The 22,642-nt window shown below is 39.1% G+C and overlaps 1 protein-coding gene across 1 annotated transcript; it reads right to left on the bottom strand.

Annotated features, from left to right (window-relative positions):
- Window positions 1–674: 674 nt before the first annotated feature.
- Window positions 675–22,228, bottom strand: LOC131980244 (epidermal growth factor receptor substrate 15-like 1). Its single transcript, XM_059344458.1, has 23 exons — window positions 22,082–22,228; window positions 21,512–21,553; window positions 21,297–21,386; window positions 21,163–21,210; window positions 20,967–21,062; window positions 20,753–20,818; window positions 20,547–20,672; window positions 20,386–20,445; window positions 19,998–20,264; window positions 18,089–18,246; window positions 16,900–17,065; window positions 15,179–15,241; window positions 13,777–13,862; window positions 12,343–12,415; window positions 11,047–11,208; window positions 9,743–9,940; window positions 7,993–8,157; window positions 7,522–7,630; window positions 6,599–6,738; window positions 5,666–5,717; window positions 4,210–4,295; window positions 3,892–3,955; window positions 675–2,075 (listed from the first exon to the last, which is right to left on the bottom strand). Exons 1-23 carry the CDS (start codon window positions 22,106–22,108, stop codon window positions 1,882–1,884), a joined length of 2,538 nt encoding a protein of 845 aa, XP_059200441.1. The 5' UTR covers window positions 22,109–22,228; the 3' UTR covers window positions 675–1,881.
- Between the last annotated feature and the right edge of the window lie 414 nt (window positions 22,229–22,642).

Below are 22,642 nucleotides of genomic sequence, written 5' to 3' on the forward strand. Positions count from 1 at the left end.
AATATTTACAGTTCGTGAGGAAATTCTTTTAACAAAAAAAAGAAACATTTTAAATTGGACAAACTGAATCATAGGCCAACAGAGATGTTATCTGGTTGAGACTTCCAATACGAATTTGTTTCAGAGTAATTAAAGGTTATATAAAACAGTTTATACAGTGCAGTTTAAAAGTACTTCATACACCAGATTCATTGCGTTTGTATATAAATAAAACAGGAAAACATTCTTGAAAGGTTATTTTTTTTCTTGAAGTTTTGTGATAAGGCAGAGTGATTAGCCATAGCAAGATGAGGAGCTAGATGGAGGTTGTAGTGGAGTGCCCTGCTGGTTCGGGTTGCGTTAAATCGCTATGTTCTTGCAGGCTGAAGCCGAACTTAAATCAAGTGGCTCCGTATTGTTCTTGATTATAGTTGCCGTGTAGTTTGGGAGCAATGAACCAAAACTGTTTGCTAAATGTGGAGTCGATTGACACGAGTCCAGTCAAGGCTGGAGAAACACTGGTCTCTTATACAAATTGGTAACAGGGGCTGCAAGTCATGTCGGGCCAGTGGTGGTGCTGTTGTTGTTATGAGCCTGCGGACAGAGGAGAAAAAGATGTGGTGGGGGCATGGCTGGTCAGGCGCTGGGCATGTCGGCCCTGCTGAGAGCGATGGCCAGCTCCAGGTCCTGCTGTTCCTGGAGCCGCAGCCTCCTCAGCCTCTCCTGCTCCTCACGCTCGCTCTCCCGCTTGACCCACTCCAGCTGCTGGCTCTCATTTCCAAACTAGAGCGGGAAAACAAACATTAGATAAAAGGTAAAAAATGCAGAGATGCAGGCTGAAATGAGAGAAGTCACTGGGTAAAAGCAGGACACATAAACGAACAATTGATGCAAATTTAAGATCACGTTTCTAATTAGGCAGAACATTGAAAGCTATATCAAACAACTGCAATTATTTGATATATAGCTGTAAGGAAAAATTACTGCAAAAATATAGACATTTAGACTTCACTTTGGCGTAACAAAAAAAGCAAAGAAAGCAACACTAAAAGCTTTCTACACAATACACAGTGACGTACTAGTGGCGAAAGTTATTCCTCTCCCATAAACATTCAGTGCTTGGATCAATATTTATTGAAAATAATCGTGCTCATGAATCACCGTACTCAGATTATGCAGTGCGGACAGGTTTTTCACATGCAAAGGATTGACCACCACACCCTTGTACGGTCTTACCTTGACACATTCAGATCCTGGTAGAAAAACAAAAATTACACAAATCCCTTTCACAACTGTCATGCTGGAATAAGGGATGAAATAAATTAATGTGCTGTTAAATGATACAAACCAGACAAAAACCTGCCATGCAGCTTCTCTCCACATGAGAGCACGCTCAGCTATTAGGCTATACACGATGGCAAAGAAGCGGAAGGAGGAGGACAAAGAGGCAGATTTACAATGTTGTACTCTGCTTCGAGGCATATCATGCTTTGACAGCGAATAAGCCTTTAGCTTGTACTTCAAGTCTTGGAAAAATGCTCCTCGAGTGCTACCTGACTGGGCAAGTTCACTGACTTGCTGACTAAAACTGCATAAATCCCGACTTCCTGCCAAAAGGCTGAAGCCAGAGATGACAGCAAGCATGCAAAAGCCCCTTTACCAGGCGGACGGAACGATTGACACAAGTACACGGTTTGTCCACGTCAGTCATGCAAACCTTTAATTTCCTGTGACACCAACCCCTTAAAAGCGTTAAGATGTTCTGTCAGTTGTTAGTCAACAGCCAGTATGCACGGAGGTCCTGCAATGACTTAGTAGTCTCACTGCGTGAGGGTAGGTTAACAGAATGAGGCCCAGTGAGAGAGCTGACACCTCTGAGCCTTCAGCTCTACAATCTGAAGATCAGTAGCTCATGCAGACAAAGATACTTGACCCATCAGATAAGTAGACTACACTTACTGAGCCAAAATCTGCAAAACCCACAGGACAGTCTTTGGATGCTTTACTTGAGTGTGTCGCAACAAAAGAGTCTTTACTGTCTGCTGTGGAGAAAACGCTCTGGTGCAGCTCTGATGCAGCCAAACTGAGCGTACCTCCTGGAGAAGGAAGACATTCAAAAGGCACACTTTAGTGCCTTCACTTCAGAAGCTAACAACAGGTAACCCCTTGGGAAAATAAGATCACACTTTAAAGACTCGTGGGTAATATTGTGTTACTGAATTTTCACAGGAAGCCAACTGCTTTGAGCTCATGGCATGCAGAGTAGTCACAGGGGAGAGAGATATTGGTTCAAAAAAAGGTGTTAACCGCATTTTTTGAGTAAGGCTCAGTGATGCATTGAAGCTGAACGAGCACAGTGCCGCTTTTTTGGAACTCGTAATTGTCAAAGATGGACCACACCCTTGTCTACTGTAAGCTTTGAAAACATTTCCTATAATGATGGTATCATAAGGTGGCCCTAATTATTCATCTCTGTAAACTTTGTGCACTGATGCCACACTGGCTGCATGTGCAGATTGAAGGTTGTAGTAAATAAAAGCTCCACTATCTAATAAAGAACAACAGTAGCACATGCAGCTTTAAATAACCAACCAACATGTGGGCTGCTCACTTCCCCCACATGTATGTGGCACATCTCTGGGCCTAGCTCGCTGCCTTACCGTGGCTACTCATCTCAACCCTGCTCTGTGTGGTAAAGCAAAGGGGAACACAAACTTTCTCACGCTGTGGCTTCTGCTAAAGGAATAAGTGCAAGGTCACAGCGGAAGGGCATGTTCTGGGCATGGCTCGTGGGTGGTGTGTGACTAAACACACACCCTACCAAAAGAAAAATAGAGATAAAGGATGAAGCTAAATGCATACAAAAAGGCACAGGAAAGCAGCTCTCAATCTCATCACACAATTTAGTTTAACTTAACACTGCCTGCTTCAACTGTTTCAGCTGTCTTAATAATACTAACAAGGGCATGTCACTCTGTAAACAGAGTACTACCAAACCTCTACCAACAGCTTTCCTGTTTACAACTTCAAAAGAACAAACTGCTTTCTCTGCACCCTCAGCTCAACAGGGAAGTAGTTTTTTTTCCGCATACCATCAGAGCACAAAAATGTCTTTTTAGTAGAACAACAGTCAATCACAATGAGCGCTGCAAAGATGTTGCTCGTACTGGCAAAAACACTGGCACGGTCAACTGGTTTAAACCAACATTACATACTAATTATGAACATCACTGAACCATTAATCAGTGTTTCCCACACTTAGACTTTACTTTAGTTAGCTGCCCGAGGTATATAAAAAGCTTAAGTATATTTGGCAAGCCGTTTTATCGTTTGTATTTCCAGTGTTTCCCATGCACTTATTTATTTGTGACTGCCACATATAGATTTTTTATTTTTAATTATTTAAAATGGGTTACATTTGATTTCATTGTACAGCTGCGTGCAGCAGAGTGTTTCTCTCAGCTCCTCCTTGCTCCACTCTCTTTCTCTCGCATAAACACACTGACAGCGGACCTATCTGTGAATATTCCCTCCTCTCCGTGCAAACTCTGTCTGAAAACATCATAATGTGCGGGAGGAAGGATTGTTGTTGGCTTTTCCCAGCAGTGAAGAAGGCTGGTCGAATTCCTGTGTAGAATCAATTCACAGTTCTGCAGAAATTTGTCCAAATCTTACGTATTACGGTAACATCTGGTAAGTTGGTCCATGTTTTTAACACAGAGGCCCGACTCCTTGATCTCAATTACTATATAAGGAGCCTGGCTCGTAAGGATATATATAAGAATACAGCTTATATTAGGTATTATTTAATCATACATTTAAGGAAGCGTGGGAGTGCCCCCCCCCCGAATGTCAAGTTAAGCTGCAAGCACAGTCATGTTCAGGCACATACACACTTAAATCAGAGCTCACCATAGGGAGGTGCAGGCCGGTTAGGCACATTTTTCTTTGATGGGAGGACAGGGTTGTCCGACTTCTGTTCACACACAGGGGAAAATGCAAAAAAAATTCTTCAACTTTTGCACAAATGATGACTCTAACAGAAATGTCAGGCCAGATCTATAGCCTCTGGCCTGATACCAGAAAGACTTTATAAATGTGATAAATTGGCAGAAAGTAGAAATCACTCATGATGAGAGTAAAATTAACAACACAGCTTTTTACAGCTCAAGTGGAAATGATGCTTTATGGTGCAACTGATTCATAACTCCAAGAGTCTCCAGAGCTTACCTTTGACATCTGACTAAAGTCGGCAAATCCACCCCCTTTGCTTCCAAAGGAGTTGCTTCCAAAGGGGTCCGCTGTCCCGAACGCATCTGTGACAAGAGTACATTGAAATGCATTTGGAACATTTGAATACGTTTACGGAAAGAGCCAGAAACTATAATGAAGTTCAGCCTCAAACCACGCATTCAAAAGCATCTCTGCATCTTGCTTATTCTGAAAGGGCCTGCATGCTATTTTCAGAGGAGGGGGGGGGGTATGTGGCGTGACCGTTTAATTTTCCATGACATTTCGCAAAAAACCTGGAAAGCAGAGGTTTTTTGTTTAATCTGACGTATGCATGTGATCAACTAATTAAAGGCGTCAGTTGGTGTACTGTTAACCAGAACTGTGCCCTGGTTGTTTTGAAGCTCAGTGGTATCCCGCTTAATGAAAAAAACAGCAAACTGCAGATGGTTACAGTGAAAAAACAAAACATTGTAATAGAATATGTTTGTTGTGAGTGTGCAACCACAAGAGACCCCATTCATGTGAAGTACGCAGTGTTTTCTTTTACGCACAGTAAGTCAGCTCAGGTCTACAGTTGCCTCAGTGTTCTAGTGAAGGTGTGTAGCACAGCAGAGCATCGACCAGAGGTAGCCACTAACTTAAAACAACTTCCGTAGCGAATGAGGCAGAGCAGTTCAATAGCCGCAGATATAAAGACAGGACAGAGGCAGGAGAGAACTGGTTAAAGGAGTGGCAGTGTATTCTAGTAGAGCAGGACCAGCAGTCACAGAGTTTCTGTTATGTTTGGCTGCTGCAAGCCTCCTGTTTTTCCAGGGTAGGGGGAGTATTTTTAGTTGGCCAGTAGTTAAATGCGTAGGTACTTGACTAAAAATAGCCCTAAACCACAGGAAAAATTGAAGCCACAGTGAGTAAAAATTGTTTGCCCCTGATGCCCCCAAAAATAAAATCTAAATCCAACACGTCACCCAGAATGGCAAAGAATGACTCTTTGATACTTTCACAACTGGGACGTTCTTTCACGTTCAGATGTCAGTTAATAAAGTCACATTCTGGGAAATCTGAGCGGAAAAGTTGCACTTTCATAACAGAGATGACTTTGCACTTGTGTTTTGTGATAAAAAAAAAAAAGCCAAAGGCAGTTACCTTCCTTATTGCAGAAATTGTAATAAGATCAAGAAAACTATACATCTTAGATCTTTAAAATGAGTGAGAAGAAAAAATGTCAACCTGTTTTCATTCTGTAAGCACAGCACAGTATGTACTGCAATATAGAAAACTGGAAAAACAATAAAAACTAAACTGAGAAACTTTACGACTATATAAAGGCAAGAACTACAGCAAACAGAAACAATTACATGTTTTGGCACAAACAAATACAACCTCAGGTTAACCTCCAGAGTTAAGTCTCTCTTCATCCACAAACATCCTGTGATGCTGTAGAGCAGCAACGTACCTGTTTTTGAGCTGTTTGAGGTGAAAGGGTCACCACTGCTGAGGGCACTTGGCTGTGGTTAACAAAGAAGCAAAGCACAAATACAGTTGGTAAGCTATTCAACAGATCAGCAAATCAAAATCAGCACAACTACTACAAGTCTCTTTATGTAATACTGGTCTGCTTTTCCAGTTACATACAATAGTGAAGACATGTTGGAGCTTGTTTCTATCAGCACAAGTACTTTAACATGGAATAAGGAATTTTAACTTGAACTTCAAACCTTCTCATCATTTTTTTTTCTTTTCTTAGGGGGTGGGGCTTACTATATCTTTATCTTGGAAATAATCACTAGGATAATGACAGTGTAAGATTTGGATCACTTTCAAACCACCAATATAGTTTCAATTTGCATGTGTGTGTTTGGCATAAAAAGCTTAAATAATGTAAACATCAAACACTATACACACATGTGGTTTCCTGTCACTGCTTAAGTTACTTTCTTATTAGTTGCTAGGAATTAATAGGCAAGATTTTTAATTTCCTGCCGCCTCGAAAGCTGCAGTTACAGGCAGAGGTCAGGACCACCTGGGACACTTAAGCAATGATACATTTCAAACAATCATTCCATATTTGACGGCATCATCCATATGTGGCGATTAGTGGAACAAGTGTTCTTGCAGAATCAGACCGTGCCAGTGTAATAACTAATGCTGTGGAGTGTGTATTGCTGTGTGTAAGCAACCAGACTTATATATATTGTTACATTACGCTAACATGTGGTTAAGTGTAAAAACAACCCTACAATGTGCTTTAATCTGTGGTTGACGTGTGTGTTGAACCATTGGGGGCATCCGTACAGATCACAGATCAACTATAATCCATTGCACCACTAGTCACATCGTATACAAAAAACAGGATCAATAAAACATCATCATCTGAGGGGTTTGATACCTTGGCTGGCGGTGTGGGTTTTCTACCGAAGGGGTCTGAGGATCCAAACAGGTTTGACTTGTCTGTTCTTTTAAAGAAATCTTCAGACGAGGTGCCTTTGAAGGGGTCGCTTTCTTTGAAAGGATCTCCTCCAAATGGATCTAGAAAAAGGACGAGACAGTGAGAAGACGGCAGCTGGTGTGGCTGGCTATGGTCTTCAATCATCTTCCAAGAAGCCTCTAAGAAGAAATAATGTAAGCTTTCTTTGATATTTCCCACAGCATGATTTCAAACAGACTGGAACATACAACAAATATTTCCATTTCATTAGAACTCTGCAACTTGGCAGCTGGGACGTCAGTTCACCTCAGGTACTAAATGGAAAAAGTTATTCACGAGGACATAAAATTAGTGCAGGTGAACAGCTGGCAGAGCAGGGAGTAACTGAGCATTACAGAAATACAGGAGTAAACTAGAAAAGGGCTCTGAGTGGAGGGCAGATCTCCACCAGATGTGTCTCACTCTCCCTTAGAAACAAAGAAGACTCGAGCCTAACTTTAGTAGATCTAAACATACTGGGTTTTGAATTAATAAGCAGATGCTCCAGTTAAAAATGAGACCAAACATTTCTATGGATGTCAGTTTTGAGCCACGACACAAAACGACTAGGTTTGTTTACAGCCCCTAACTACCCGTTAAGAGAAGTCAGGAGTCAGCAGTCCATGGCGGTATGGGCAGCTAAAAACAGGTTTTCAAAAAATTATGAATCATCAAAACCACAAGAGATCCCTGAGCACAGTCAAAAATATGCACAAAAATATTAGGCTGAAGGGTTCAGAAGTACACAAGATTAGCAGACAGATAGATACACACATGACGGAATGCGTGATCCCCTCCAGGCCGGGTGGAGATAATAATGAAAAGATACAAAAAGGTATTCAGACCTTGGAAGGGGTCGGACTTGAACGGGTCCTCCGTCTGGAAGGGGTCTGCTGGAGGCTCCTTAGCAGTGCTGTTGTTGAACATGGCTAACTTTGATTTGAAAGAGTCATCCTGATGAATGAATCCAGAAACAAAACCAAATGAATACATGTGTCGATGTTTAGATTATACACTTACATACAGTAAAATTCAGCAAAAGAATGATCATTTTTAAGTTGTCAATAACTGTTACAGCAGAAGACGGTAAAAAAAATGTGTCGTACGTAAAAGTAGCAACTACAAAACTGGGCAACAAGAAAGGTTTCATTGGCATATTTGCATTCCTCTGCCATCTGAGTACCCAAGAAAAAAAGTTCCCATTAGGGGTTCATGATGTGAAAAATGGTCCTTATCAGGAGGAAAGGGAAATAAAGTTCTGAGTTTTAGGCTGAATTCTTGTATTAAAAATTCAGATATATTCATGATGTCCTTACCGCACTTCTGAAAACTCCGTTCTCCTTCTCAGCAAACCCTTCACTCAAGTCTGGCAGGTTGTTGAAGTTTCCTCCATTGATGTCGCTCAAAGCGCTGTTGTACTGCTCGATGGTCTTTGTCACCTCCTTTTGGCTGTCCTGGATCAGCGACAGCTTACTGCGCGCCTAAAAACACATAAAAGACTGTTTAATCCATATCTGATTCCATAAAACATACTACCTTTTCTGTCTCTTTTTAACAGATGTGAGAGCAGATCTGGCTGAAATGGATAAGCCATATTTTTAAATGAAAGCTAAAATTGCTATTTATTACCTGAATTGTGATTTATTTTGCGGAAGTCAGTTGTGTCATAGGTTTACCTTTGCACACACAGAGTAAAAAACAGGCTCCTCAAAAGTCAAGTCTTCAACAGATTGAGGAATCCACCTATTTTTTAGCGTAAGTGGTGGTTAGTGGTTTAAGTCGATCAAAAACAATATGCAGTAACCACTGTGATACAACAGTTTCACATCAGTGTGATTCAGGGTGCCTCGTAGCGGGTATTTAATCACAACGTTCCTGGAAGTAAAAGTGAAACTAAAAATCCAGATTCCACAGATAGTTCATGAACAAACAAACCTCTTTACCCCCTCAGGGCAGTCGGTATTATTTTTGAATATATTCAAAGCTTAAAGGGGAAATCTATTATGCACAATTTCAGGTTCATACTTGTACTTCGGGTTTCTCCTAAAACATGTTTACATGCTTTAATTACCATATTGCCCTGCTGCACCTCTATTTAACCTCTGTCTGAGATACTGCGTTTAAGCCCCCGTCTTCTTTGACATTTTGTGGCAGACTGCAGGTCAAACCTACGAGTATCTTCATCGCTTGTGAAGAAGTATATAAATGAAATACATTATAACCACAATGAGCAGTATTATGATTTGTATTTAGCCTTTGAGGGGGAATTTTTTAATCATTTACAACAACATCCAGCTTCTAAACCACAAACCACTCAATCGAGCACGTTCCAGCAGCATCATGATCCGAAATTGGGGAGAAATTAACAATTTCAGCAACCAAGATTACAGTTTCCCCTGACGTTGGCATGTAGCTACATATAGCAATGTCAAAACTGCAGTAGTGTGCCTGGAGCAGATGACCAGAAATAGAAAAAGTAGAAGAAATTGTTGGAAATGACCATTGGAAACTTTTTTGCTCAGAGGGATTACTTTTAACTTTTATCTACCACAGTAGTTGAAACTTGCCATGTTTATTTTGAACATCTTACATTGTACAATTATATATATATATTTACAGTACAGGCCAAAAGTTTGGACACACACCTTCTCATTCAATGCGTTTTCTTTATTTTCATGACTATTTACATTGTAGATTCTCACTGAAGGCATCAAAACTATGAATGAACACATATGGAATTATGTACTTAACAAAAAAGTGTGAAATAACTGAAAACATGTCTTGTATTTTAGATTCCTCAAAGTAGCCACCCTTTGCTTACTAGAATATAAGACATGTTTTCAGTTATTTCACACTTTTTTGTTAAGTACATAATTCCACATGTGTTCATTAATAGTTTTGATAAATTTACAATGTCAATAGTCATGAAAATAAAGGAAATGCATTGAATGAGAAGGTGTGTCCAAACTTTTGGCCTGTACTGTACATATATATATATATATATATATATATATTAATAAAAGAAAACGTGCTTATGTAACCTGTAGTTACTGTGTCTGCACTGACCTGGTTGATCTCTTCCTGAGTGGTTTTGAGCGACTTATTGATGCTGTCCAGTTGGACACGACCAGAGAGCAGACTTTGCTCCAGCTGGGCCTCCTCATCCTGCAGCCGGCTCAGGTCCACCTTGGTGCGGCTCAGTTCATCCTCCTGGCTCCGCAGGTCAGACTCCTGAGAGTGGATCTGGCTCTGCAGAGACGCAATCTGAAGCAGAAAAACAACAGAATCGGCGTTACATTTGTAGTCTGATCTGTTTAATAGCTGTACATTTAAAGGCACAATGAGAATTTTCCTCCTAATGTATAGACTCGTCCTGTGTGGTGGTGTCTGTATCTGCAGAGACCCTGCCCTCTGCCTGTGTTTCTCTTTTCTTTCATCTTGCTGTGTTTGAGACATTCTGGGTGTGACCTGGCTGACACTGTAATCGGTGTCGTCTGAGTTGGAAGCTCAGGAAGCTTCACTTAATTCTCCCGTCTGGACACAAATACTACGCGTATTAGCTAGCTAGACTTAAGATCGCTAAACTTGCTGGCTAATTAGATGTCGTTCAGCCGGAGAGGAGGGGCAAACTTTGTTTGTTGCGTTTACAAACAGACAAATTCCACTCATTCTGCCTGAAGCTACTAATTTATATCAGACTTTCTTATTAGAACAGATCCAAGCAGCCATATTTTAAATTTTGTTCTCAGGAAGATGTGTGAAAAATACGTAGGTTGGCATACCAGTCAAAAGATCCAGGAATGCAATTACCTCTTAATACGCATGGCATTTCCCCCAAAACCAAAGTAAGCTAAACACATACGTTACACACAGTTACAGTACAGCTACAGTATTTTAAAACACTTGATGACTTAAATAGACTTAAAATAATGAGCATTTTCCTTGAAACAACCTTTGACCTCAACTGACCTCACTGTCTCTGATATCTGGTATCCCACTCCAGAATATATTCTATTTTTATTTCCATGTTTTAATACATGCATGTTGCTTTAATTCAGTTCAGCTTTTATTTCGAACATGTGCGAGTAACACAACAAAGTAAACACAAAAACAAATACATCCAATGAGAATAATCAAAAAAAAAAAAAATAGCAATAGTCAAAACAAACGCTGTAATGTGAACGCAACATATCCGAAAAGGAGTAGGATGAAGCATATCCTTATTTAAACCTACCCCTTCTCCACTACTCAATTAACACTTTTTTTTCTTTTTTCCCCCTAAACATACATATTTAAATAATACATATTTACAAAAAAAATAAAACATTTTTTTAATAAATATTAATTAATTAATAAGCCAAGTTCCTGACCATCTGCGACTCCTCCTGGCATTTCTGCTTGACGTCGTTGAGCATTCCCTCCAGCTTGGAGCGCTGCTGGTCCATCTCCTCCAGGCGCTCCTGAGCATCCTGTTTCTGCGACTCCAGGTCCTGCAGGCTGCTGCTCTCCCTGTCCAACCCATTCTGCATGTCCTGAGGGTCCGCCAGACACACACAGATACAATTGCATGGTACAGCTACTGACTGAATATCATCTTTATCAACTCTCAAACCAGTATCTAATATGTACCTCACAGTGATTAGGGTTGGAAATCTTCTTGAATGGATCTCAAAACTGATTCATTTTTCGCCTTGTTTAAACACAAACATTAACCTGAACCTCTTTTTTTATTGTTCCAGGCACTAAGACAGACTTGTAGTAAATCTGATTTACTATTTCACTAATATATATATAATGTCTGCAGCTCGGGACTCTCAACTAACACAAAATAGTAAAAGACGGACTTTGATGACGTTTTGAAGTAGTGTGGCATCATGTGAGTTGTTGCCTTCATTGTTTTTGTCAACCACCATCGTAGATGGTATCTGCAATCAGTTCATGTATTTCAAGTTATTTATGCAAATTGTGTTGGTCATATTTATGTCATTTCATTCTAATGAAATAGCTGCAAGTAACAATAGCTAATGTGAACTTGCTGACTCACCACGAGATCACTCGACTACCCATACAGCTACTGTAGCCAACTCTATGTGGCAAAATCAATTGTTTGGTAGTCCAGCACAGTTAACTGTGATCACAATAATCACACTAAAAATACTTTATGAGCATGTTGAATGTTATTGTAACATTGTAACATTATGGTATGCATTAGCTTGGTGGCTGACATGAGCCACTTGTCATAGTAGCACATCGTACTCAATTTTTGAATATAAGAATAAATTAGGTCTCAACTAGATTACTGTGCTGCAAAATGACATGCAGCTAATAAAAGAAATTGATGCTGTTTGATAGAAAAAAATGCTGCATTATTGTTACTGTGTATAATTCTGTTGCATTGCATGACTTACAATTGCTCTCTGTTTTAGAACAGTTAAACAGGTTAAAGTTTGTATGACACCATTGATCGGCAAACCAAAGAAAAAAAACAGCATTTCATTGGATGAAATTACAGAGTCCTCTTTGAACATAGTTTGAAACATTGGGATCATATGACAAAATAACTTACAATATATACATAGGTTGAGATGTTTTCAGACATTTTCATGCACAAATGTTACATATTAAACCTTTAACAGGATTTGAGAATGATTTTGGCTCATTCTTACCTGAACTTCAGTGTTTTGATGTCTGATGTTTTCCTCCTTCTCCCTGATCTCCTGCTCCAGGATGAATTTCTCTCTGCAGATCAGCAACAAGTAACAAATTGTGTTATCACTTCTTACTAAAGCCTATGTTGGCAAAACATAGAAGACAAAACTCTGTCAATCTGGAACTGTGACATTTGGAAATAATTTGTGTGTCTTTTTAGCATGCAGACTGGTGAGGTTCCCCACATAACAAAGTGATGAGTGGAAAAAAAAACATTTGTAAAACGCATGATTAAAATATGCTTTGTGGTCACTTTAGTTGGCACCATATAAAGTGTGCTGGTGTGGTAAACTTGGGCACGCATGAGTAAAAAATGGTTCATAGTTGTCTGTTGATACTGTTTCTGGCATGTTGTGGAGACAGAGGGATTTCCAAAGAATAAACATTAAGGAAACAGCAACAGATGTTGCAACCACTTCATTAGTATTCTTTCCATGAGCTTAGTGACTAGACTAAAAGCACTAAAAGAAATCAGAATATTTAATATATCAGTACAGGCACACCATAATCATTTGACATATTGACAAGCACTCTGGTCTGGAAATTGTGTTACATTTAGCCCAATTAATCTCTATTGCCTCTAGTTATGTATAAATTATTTAAGTCCACATGTTAATGAAGGCTGTGACTGTAAAATATGCTCTGATTGGCTCAAAGCAAGGCTCCATGGTGACACTGCATTCTTCTCTGCATCTCTCTGGGAATAAAAACGATCTAATAAGAGCTCAAATAAAGGTTAACACTGTTTGATAAGAAATACACTACTGGTCAAAAGTTTTAGAACACTCCAACTTTTCCAGAATTTTACTGAAAATGATGCAGTTTAATGTCTCAGTGTACTCTGAAATTAATGCACATTTGCAACATTTAAAATTCTTTATTGAGCATGATAGTGTTTTGAAGGTAAAAAAAAAGATTCAAAATCACATTTTATGTTGGACTAAAGGATTAAAAAAAGACACAAAATGACTAAAAAAAGACACAAAATGACTTACAAAGACACGAAAAGAATTAAAAAATGGACAAAATAGCCCAAGACTCCATAGAGTTAAGTTGTTAACCCATTTCTTGTTCCCTGAAAAAAGGCCTACTTGTATAATTCTGAAATGTACATTATTTTCCAGTTTTGGTTAACCTTACCTTTTTTTATTTACCTCTGGCAGTTCACCACTTACCTTTGTACCCATTCTAGCTGTTCATTGGACTTGAACTGCTTGAATTTCAATAAAGAATTGAAAAATTGTGGTGTTCTAAAACTTTTGACCGGTAGTGTATATATCTACGGGTGTAAAATAGCTTTAAATCTGAACATCACTTCACTTCAACCATGCCTCCTTTTTTTTTCCAGAGGAAGAGAAACAAAGCTATCCTCCTGCTACTCAGGGGCTCACCTCTGCAGCTGAGCTATTTCCTGGCTGAGGTCATCCAGCTCTTTGATGCCTGTCAGCTCGGCCGACCCCGTGGAGCTGTTGCTGTCCTGAGGCGCGAGACGGAGACGGACGAGTGAGAGAAGGGAGAGTTTGGTAAGAAAGTACCATGGATGAAGTAAGGTGAGAACAAAGATGACAAGCGTGACAACGGCAGGTAGGATGAGGGACAGGACGCAAAAAAAAGAGGGGACAAGAAGGAAAGTGTACAAATACGGTGATGGGAAAAGAAGGAGGGAGAGAGAGAGAGCAGAGGGGGCATGAATGGTACGCAGGGGGAGAAAGGAGCTTCCTGCTGACATGTCGAACAAAACAAAAGACACAGGAAGGAAATACAAACACCTTGCACAGCTAGAGAGGGGGCACACAATCCAGACAATACACGAATGAGAAGAAATGCACAAGACATTATAAAAGAATCGAACGTTCTAGCTTTATATATCAGTGTTCAACATATGTATGCAAATCACAGGGTCCCTGAAGCCTCTCTGTTTTTACCAGCACTCAGTGCATTGGTCAGATAAGATACACTTAATGCTTCACCCCCCTTCATTTTTTTTTTTTTAAGTTTCATGTTCAACCTCAAAAGAGGAACTGTGTAATTGTGTAATCTGTGTAAAAGAGAAAAAAAAACTACTTGTTTGTAATGATAGTACTTGCGTAAGAGTTACAAAACAGTATGTAGTTGTACTGTATTTCTTAGAACGCTCTTGCTTAATTGATTTTACTCCATTTATGACATTAGTCATCATTAATCAGTTCATAACAAACTCAAAAACCACAATTTGTTCCATGTTCAAGTTCAACTAGAGTTACATAGTTGCTTGCTTTGTAGTCAAATTTAAATTTACACGTTAGACCGTTTATCCAAAATGTCTATCAGGTGTCCACTGACCATTTAAAAAAAAAAGTTTTTTCTTTACAGAATAAAAACTGCAGCCTGAAGTCTGCTTGTATGGTCTAACACAAAAATTAAAGAATTTGCTTTTACAAACACATATTTGGCTTAAAATAATCTCATGAGTTTTTTTTAAAGATTAAATGTCTCTTCAGTCAAGAGTTGTCCAAACATCTGTGCACCCAGATATTCCATATTGATATACTGATGGTGAATCAGCAGCAGGTGGCAGTGTCTGCCTTTAGCACAGTTGAGGCTTTGAATTTGGGGGAATTCCAAAGCATGAGAAATATGTTGCAAAAAGTAAATAAGATTTAATAAATTCCGTCCCCCTGTGTTGATAACAAAATAGTTTCTGTAACTAATACATAATATAATGAACATTATCTGGTTTGCACCTGGTGCTTCAGACTGAGACAGAGAGCATGACAGAACAAGAGCGCCACCTTGTGACACAAAGCTACTCACTCTGCGCATATTAGCAAGTAGACCAAGTTCAGGTCTCACAGCTGACATGAGCCCTGCAAAGGCCTGTTAGACAGGATAGAAGAGAGCTCAAAAGAAGCATAAAAAACAGTTTTGCAAGGCAAGGCTGAGAAGTCAGAAAGCAGAACCCAGCACTTAAAATGCATATAGCAGCAAGGAAACATTAGCTGTATCCCAAAGTCAAGGAAGGATCCTCAAACGGCTGAATTTGAAGGATACTACAGTACAGGCCAAAAGTTTGGACACACCTTCTCATTCAATGTGTTTCCTTTATTTTCATGACTATTTACATTGTAGATTCATCAAAACTATTAATGAACACATGTGGAATTATGTACTGAACAAAAAAGTGTGAAATAACTGAAACATGTCTTATATTCTAGTAAGCAAAGGGTGGTTACTTTGAGGAATCTAAAATACAAGACATGTTTTCAGTTATTTCACACTTTTTTGTTAAGTACATAATTCCATATGTGTTCATTCATAGTTTTGATGCCTTCAGTGAGAATCTACAATGTAAATAGTCATGAAAATAAAGAAAAACACATTGAATGAGAAGGTGTGTGTCCAAACTTTTGGCCTGTACTGTACGTCATCAACATCAGCCGAAGGACTGTCCCAATGTCCAGGATCCTTCGGAGGACAGAGTCCTTCTTTTGCCCAAATTCCAAGGATGCATGTGTTTATCCTCCAAGCGCTCTGACTACCCAAAATTTTTTGCGCACACTGGTCTACCGGGAGATTTAAAAATGGCGAGCGTAGAAACAGCGACGCCGGCGGCGTGATATGCATTTAAAAAGTATTTTCAGTTTACACCTAATGTTATCACATAACTTACAAAACTTGTGTTCAAAGTCAAGCAAAAACATATACATAAACAAATGCCAGAATATTTATCTTAAAGATAATAAACGTCATCTTGATACATTGCCAGTTAAGTTAATTAATGCCGTCTTAGTCGCTAAAGTTATTGTTAATTAATTCATATGCGTCAGATGATGATCTACTATGTGCAAAGTATATGCAGCTTTGCCATTCAGAAAATTATAAATTTGTTTATTGTGTAAACAGGGACCGACAGTCCGCTATAATATTTTATTGTTATTTATAAATAACTTATTGTACTGTACTGTAATATAAAATTTTTAAAAAATCACAGAACACATCTCCATGGTGAGTAATGCGCCACTGCTTTTATGAAACTAAGTAGCAGCCAAATTCAGCCTGAATCAGTGAAATATTCAGGTTTAATCCACCTTGTGGCTTTTACTTGCTAAATTGTGGAGATTCAACCTTAAAACATCTTCTTCCATTTCCACAATAAGTGGAAGAGTGCTGATGCCAAAGCCACATCCATGTCATGAACTGGTTTTGAAATTGCAGCGCCGAATTTAAGCAGACATCGAATTACGCACACTCAGAAGGCTGCTCCATTTGTGCGTTATACCAGTGGTAGGAGGGATTCTGGCCTCGTCTCTGGAGTCAAATTTAAATTTACACATTAGACCGTTTATCCAAAATGTCCAAATGAGGACCCGACTCTGAAGGAAGGATCCCACATAGAAAGGATCCTTGACTTTGAGATACAGCCATAGACTCTTCAGGTACAGATGCAAGAAAAAATATTGATTTTGGAAGATGGAAATAATTTGAATAAATAGGGAGATTGAAAGATGAAGCAGTGGGTTACAGTCAGGACTTACAGGGCCCGCCGCTGAAGCTGCAGTCCTCTCTGACGGGGGAATCATGTCTGGGGTTAGAGTGGATGGAGGGTCTACGCCTTTAATGACCTTCTGCTGGATCAGGTACATGGCCAGAGAGAACTGCTCCCGGGTCAGCTTGCCCGTCTGTTTAGTGTCAGCGAGTCCCCTGTGGACAGGAAGACACACTTCACTCAAAACACAACAGACTGTATTCTGATTTGTCCCAGACGACCCGAGAGGTCCAGATGTTCAAGATGGAACAGAAAATTAGAAATGTATTTCAGCAACCATTCAGCCCCAACAGAAGTATTTTGAAATTAAGTCTTTAATGGACAGTTAAACATTGTAAAGGCTTTAGAACTGGAGTTTTGTGATCAGGACTTGAGCAGCTGCATTCTGAATCAATAGCTTTTTCAGACAGACACTGTAAAGACACCTTTACAGTAGTCAAGTCTAATGAAAATTAATGTGTCCACAAGTTTTTCTGAATCCTGCTGCAACATAAATCCTTTAATTACAAAGCAGCCACTTTTAACTTTTATTTCACTTACATTTTTCTTCATAACTAGTTAATGTTTTACTCCTGTGTTTACAGTATTTATGGATTGTCCTGTACTCATTGTTTAATGTCTGTATATATTCCTGTGCCTTTCTAAAATTTGATGAAAAGTCAATCAATAAGAGCATATATCAAGGATTAAGACCACAAAAGAAGCATGTTTAAGTATGCATGTGTGTGTACATGGAGGGGAGCTCGGCCGTGAGTTCATCTTTAAGCATCATTAATGCAGACATATTTCCCATTTCAGATAGTACCATTCTATCCTGCCCAGCAGAGAGAAGGTTACCTGAAATCTTTGATATTTTCTTAAGATTATGCTGACTCTGTAATTGTTTTACTGTGGATGAAATTAAGGTCTGAGTGCATGACTTCACCTGAGAATTAATACCCAACATCCACTAAAAATATTTTCTTCAGCTGCCTTTGTATAACAATAATTTTCTTTCTAATATTGCGCCAAAATGATGGCGAAAATGCAGTTATTTAAACTGTCCACTAGATGGAGCTATTGAGTTAAACCTTATAAGACTAGTTACGCCACTGTGGAGAATACAGTGTAATGTAAAAGTTAGATGAGAAAATGAGAAAAAAAAACCTCTGCAAAAAAATTGTGAGCTGTGGTCTCACCATATCTGTGCCAGCATAGTCTGGGAGAGACTGGACTGCATGAAGATCTCGATGACCTCAGTTCCATTAACAAGGCCGTCATTGTCGCTGTCTGTATTCTTGAAGATCTCATCATATCGCTCCCGGTCAGCCAGCGGTACCACCCAGTTCACCACAGGCTGGAATCAACAAAAATCAACATTTATGAGATTTTAGATGAGGAGACAAATGCTAAGAGAGTTTGTTCAGTTTTTTTAAGATGGTATGTGTGTGTTGTACTGTTAAAATAAAAAAGAAACAAATGTACTTGGTGGCCAATGAGTTTGTTTACCACAAGTATCAACAATCTTGCTTAACATAGCTAAGAGTCTTTCCCTGGATGAAAATGAACTGGTTTCCATCAATTATTTGTGATATCTACTTATTACAATTAGCATGATTTTAAATTAAAGATACTGTAATGTAATGAGCTAAAGCATGTGTTAAAGTGAAAATTGAATTCTAAAGAATATGGTATGAATATGATTAAATGTTTGCTTTGGGTAAAAACTTAAACAGAAGGAATAAATCTGAGGTAATCGCAATTGAACTGGCAAGAAGAAAAGAACAGGACAGAGAAGTCATATAACAGGAAAAAAGAGGACACGTCATGTGATCACGGTACAAGTGTGAACAAATTCTTGCTTCTTTTCCCTTTCAAGGAAACCTGTTCCTCCAAGAGTCACGGATGAAAAATCCCTGCAGCTATAACACAAGAGGAAAACACACTGGTCTGTGCACAATGCTCAAAACAATGTGGCAGAACAAGTCCAGCCATTAGCAACAGAAAAAAAGTGATTCATGAAACTCTGGTTTCCAGGCTCTGCACTCCTGATGCGTACTTAACAAGGAGAAAGGAAATATAATATGATTTTTACAAGAAGACTTAATGTTTTTGTGTGTGTGTGTGTGTGTGTGTGTGTGTGTGTGTGTGTGTGTGTGTGTGTGTGTGTGTTTGTGTGTGTGTGTGCGTGTGTGTTTCACAGCATACTACTTGAAAATAATTAACCAAATTCATAAAGTGAAACCCTAACACATCCCAAGAATACTCAAGGGATACATGAATGCTACAAATGCTAAAAATACAGCGAGGCAGCTGTGTTAAACTATCCAAGAGAGCATGCTTAACATCATGTGAGTCTTGTTTCTCCCTCATGCAAGAAACAAGATATGTAAACAAACAGGAAGTTATGTAGTGAGAACTTTTTAGCTGGTGTTGAGCAATATAAGGGAGAAAGGAGGCTTGGGCACAAGCAAATTTCAGTGGCATTACATGTGATAATATAATCATATCATGTTTTCATTTCACAAAATGATATTAAAATGTTTGGATAGTTTGAGGTGCTTTTCAGATAAAGATACACAGACAAAAACATCACAAGAAAACTCCAAAGGAACTCTCTTTTGAAGCAATTAGAAATGCCTTGATTGTCAAGGCATAATCATAGTAGACGTAAAAAACAAACACATTCCAAACCTGATGAAGACTCAGTGCTGATACACATCACAGTTTGTTTTTAAGGTCTAACATGACTGCACCATAACAATGAAAGTATTTTAATTGTTTAGAAATAGAGTGCCTGTGTGTTTTCTTGTGTCTTTTGCAGCAAACACATTTTTTTGCTTACATGGATAAAAAGTTGTTGGCTGTAACAAAGAAACATAGATCATAGACATGCACTATATCATTGCACTTAACATTAGTTGGATTATTTTATGTGTGATTTTAAATATATTTTCTGTATTAGGATGTTTATCAACATAATACAATAATGTTGTGATATTTATTTTATACACCCAGCCCTTGAATAGAGCACTTCATCCCTTACAGACTAATCAATGCAGTGATGATGTCACTATGCCTACAACGAAATGCGAGAAGGCAACATACCGGTGAGCTGGACTTAAAGGAGTGTTTTGGAGAGAGGCTGACAGCACTGCTGCTGAGGGGAGTTGTGCTGACCAGAGGAGGAGTGCTTCGCAGGGACTCTTTAAAAGGAGCCGCACCAGCCGTGAAACCAGACAGAGCTGGCAGCACGGCCACAGCACCTGGCATCGCACCTGCCGACTTCTTCCTTTTAGACGGGGGGATGAGGTTAGTGGGTAAGGTCGTCGGGACAGGCTCCATCTCCATGGCACGATACACAAGATGCATGACCTAGAAAATGAACAATAAGACATGTATTAATATCCCAAACAATTCTCCAAAAAGTGAAGCTTTAGCTTCCCAGAATTACTCTGGAGAGACAGTTAAACTTTAAGTAAAAGCACAAGCTCACCACTGTGAACTCTTCCTTGTCCAAGAATCCATCTTTGTCCACATCACTTAGGTCCCAAATCTACAAAAAACATGAAGTAATTGCCAAAATAAAGAAAATGCTTTATAAAGTTAACATTTTTATGTGAGGGAAGACTGCAACAGTGTAATGTGTTACATCACCTTTCCTAACGCATCCAGAGGTAGCTTGGAGTTGATCAAAACTGGCCTTACTTTATCACCAGAGAGGAGACCGTTCACAGGGACCAGACTCTCAAAAATGCCCTCAAACTTCCCTTTTTCATCAGGCTGGGGAAGAAAGGAAACTCAAGTTTAGGTGGAAAGCTTGATTTTATTAAGAATGTTCTTGACAAATTGTATCAACTTACCCTAATTGCCCACTGTGAGTCAACTCCAGTAATTGAACCGCTTAATAATGGACTGCTAGTGTCTTTCTGTAGTTAAAGAAAAAAAAGGGATTAAGACAGTTAGGGAGGTACTTTTCCCTTACACTAGCACTTTTGGAGACATTTAACGTCTGTTAATTTGTAATACCACATCGTTGGATATTGCAATTGTCAGGTGACTCATTTCATCACTTACAAACTTGGGTGCAGCTAAGTGTTGGTTGAGGTTATTAAGACTGATATCATTTCCACTCTGTGCTGATGCCACAAGTCTCACAGCAATAAAGAAACCCTACAAAAGAGGAAAACAGGAAGAAAGCAAGTCAAATCCGGTGTTTTATGCACCCATCAGCATCACGAATCACAGCAAATTTACACAGAAATCCAGATACCCGTCTATCCAAATAGCCTTTTCTTTCAGAATCTGCCAAATCCCATATCTAAAAAAAAAAAAAGCAAAAAAACAGTTTAAGATTATTGATTAAATACATGGATATGTTTTTGTGTATACATTTATGTTACCCACCTTCCCCAGAGTACTATCTGACAGTCCTGACTTCTTAAGGAACTGAGCTGCATCTCCAGCTGATATTTTCCCTGTGTTTCCTGGATCCAGCTAGAAAAAAACAAGAACAAAACACTCAGTGGATACAGCAGACATAACTGTATTTATCAATATGGTATATATTATTCACACTAAAAGAACTGGAGTGTAAATCACAGTGTTAACATCGACCGTACCTGTCTGTAATAGCTCTCATAGGCTGGGTTTCCACTTGATAACTGAAACAGGAGAGAAATATAACACCAGATCACAGACAAATGAGTGTCAGCTAGCACACATTAAGTTATTAGAAAGCTATAAATAGCTACAACGTTAGCAAACTATTGCTATATACATCGTTCAGTCAGAGGTAAAAGTAGAATAATAACCAACGGTAATCGCTAGCGCTAGCTAACCAACTAACTAAAGGGTTTTTTTTTGTTCGGGTTTAACCAGCCACTACTAAGCCTTGTTTTTATTTTCATCAATGGCATCCTCGCTTCTAACGTTGCTACTTTTCATGCGATGCTAACGTTAGCTTGCTCGTTCCATTAAAACCAACAGGAACTTTGCTATCCTCACTTAACCTAGCTAACCATGTTAACTTCGTTAGACAACGAAAGGTTGCGTACACGCTTCCACTGGTTAATATTCGCCAAAGCTTATAAAGTAGTAATGTGGTTAGACCATACAACGACTGTCACTGTCACTTGATTATGATCAATAATGAAAATTGAGACTTTTCTTGATCGATAGGGAGTTGTTACCTGACTGAGAGTCATGAGCGCCGCCATATTTCCTGGTGTCTCGGGAGTGCGCAAACGCCCCTTAACCGAGCGGGCACGAGCGGCGACAGATCGGACGTGCCCTGGTTCCGGTGGGTATACCGTCTCGGTCACTACACCGGGGGCACTGGACCATCTGTCTGTGTGTTAAACAGTGAAAGCACACAGCGCCTACTGACGCGAAAATTAGAAAAAATATACTTTGTTCCAGTTATAAGCTCTGACTGGATAAATCATGGTCGCAGCCCTGAAGGAAAAAAAATCAAATTACTTTATTTATATAGCACATAAAAACAAAAATCTGCAGTTGACCCAAAGTGCTTGGTGCAAAAATTGCTATAATACATAACGTAATACAATATAGCAATAATAGATAGAAGGCAGGACTCAAAATGAAAACCTAAGACAACTAACAAGGTAGAATCAAAATCTATCTAAGGAACAACTAACATGAAAGACACCATATAAAGAGGTGGACACACTTCTGTTACAGCACCCATTTACTCCATCACATCCCATAATAACGTGTCCCAACTCACTGTT

Source organism: Centropristis striata, chromosome 11 (assembly GCF_030273125.1).
Source record: "Centropristis striata isolate RG_2023a ecotype Rhode Island chromosome 11, C.striata_1.0, whole genome shotgun sequence".
NCBI classification, from domain to species: Eukaryota; Metazoa; Chordata; class Actinopteri; order Perciformes; family Serranidae; genus Centropristis; species Centropristis striata.

Bases quoted from the DNA above. Each gene is read 5' to 3' on its own strand.
- LOC131980244 (XM_059344458.1), bottom strand. From the start codon at position 22,108: ATGGCGGCGCTCATGACTCTCAGTCAG. The intron at 13,863-15,178 runs GTGAGTAGCTTT...CTCGCGCCTCAG, and splicing joins TACTTGCTAATATGCGCAGA to GACAGCAACAGCTCCACGGG. The intron at 11,209-12,342 runs GTAAGAATGAGC...GCGGACCCTCAG, and splicing joins ATCAAAACACTGAAGTTCAG to GACATGCAGAATGGGTTGGA.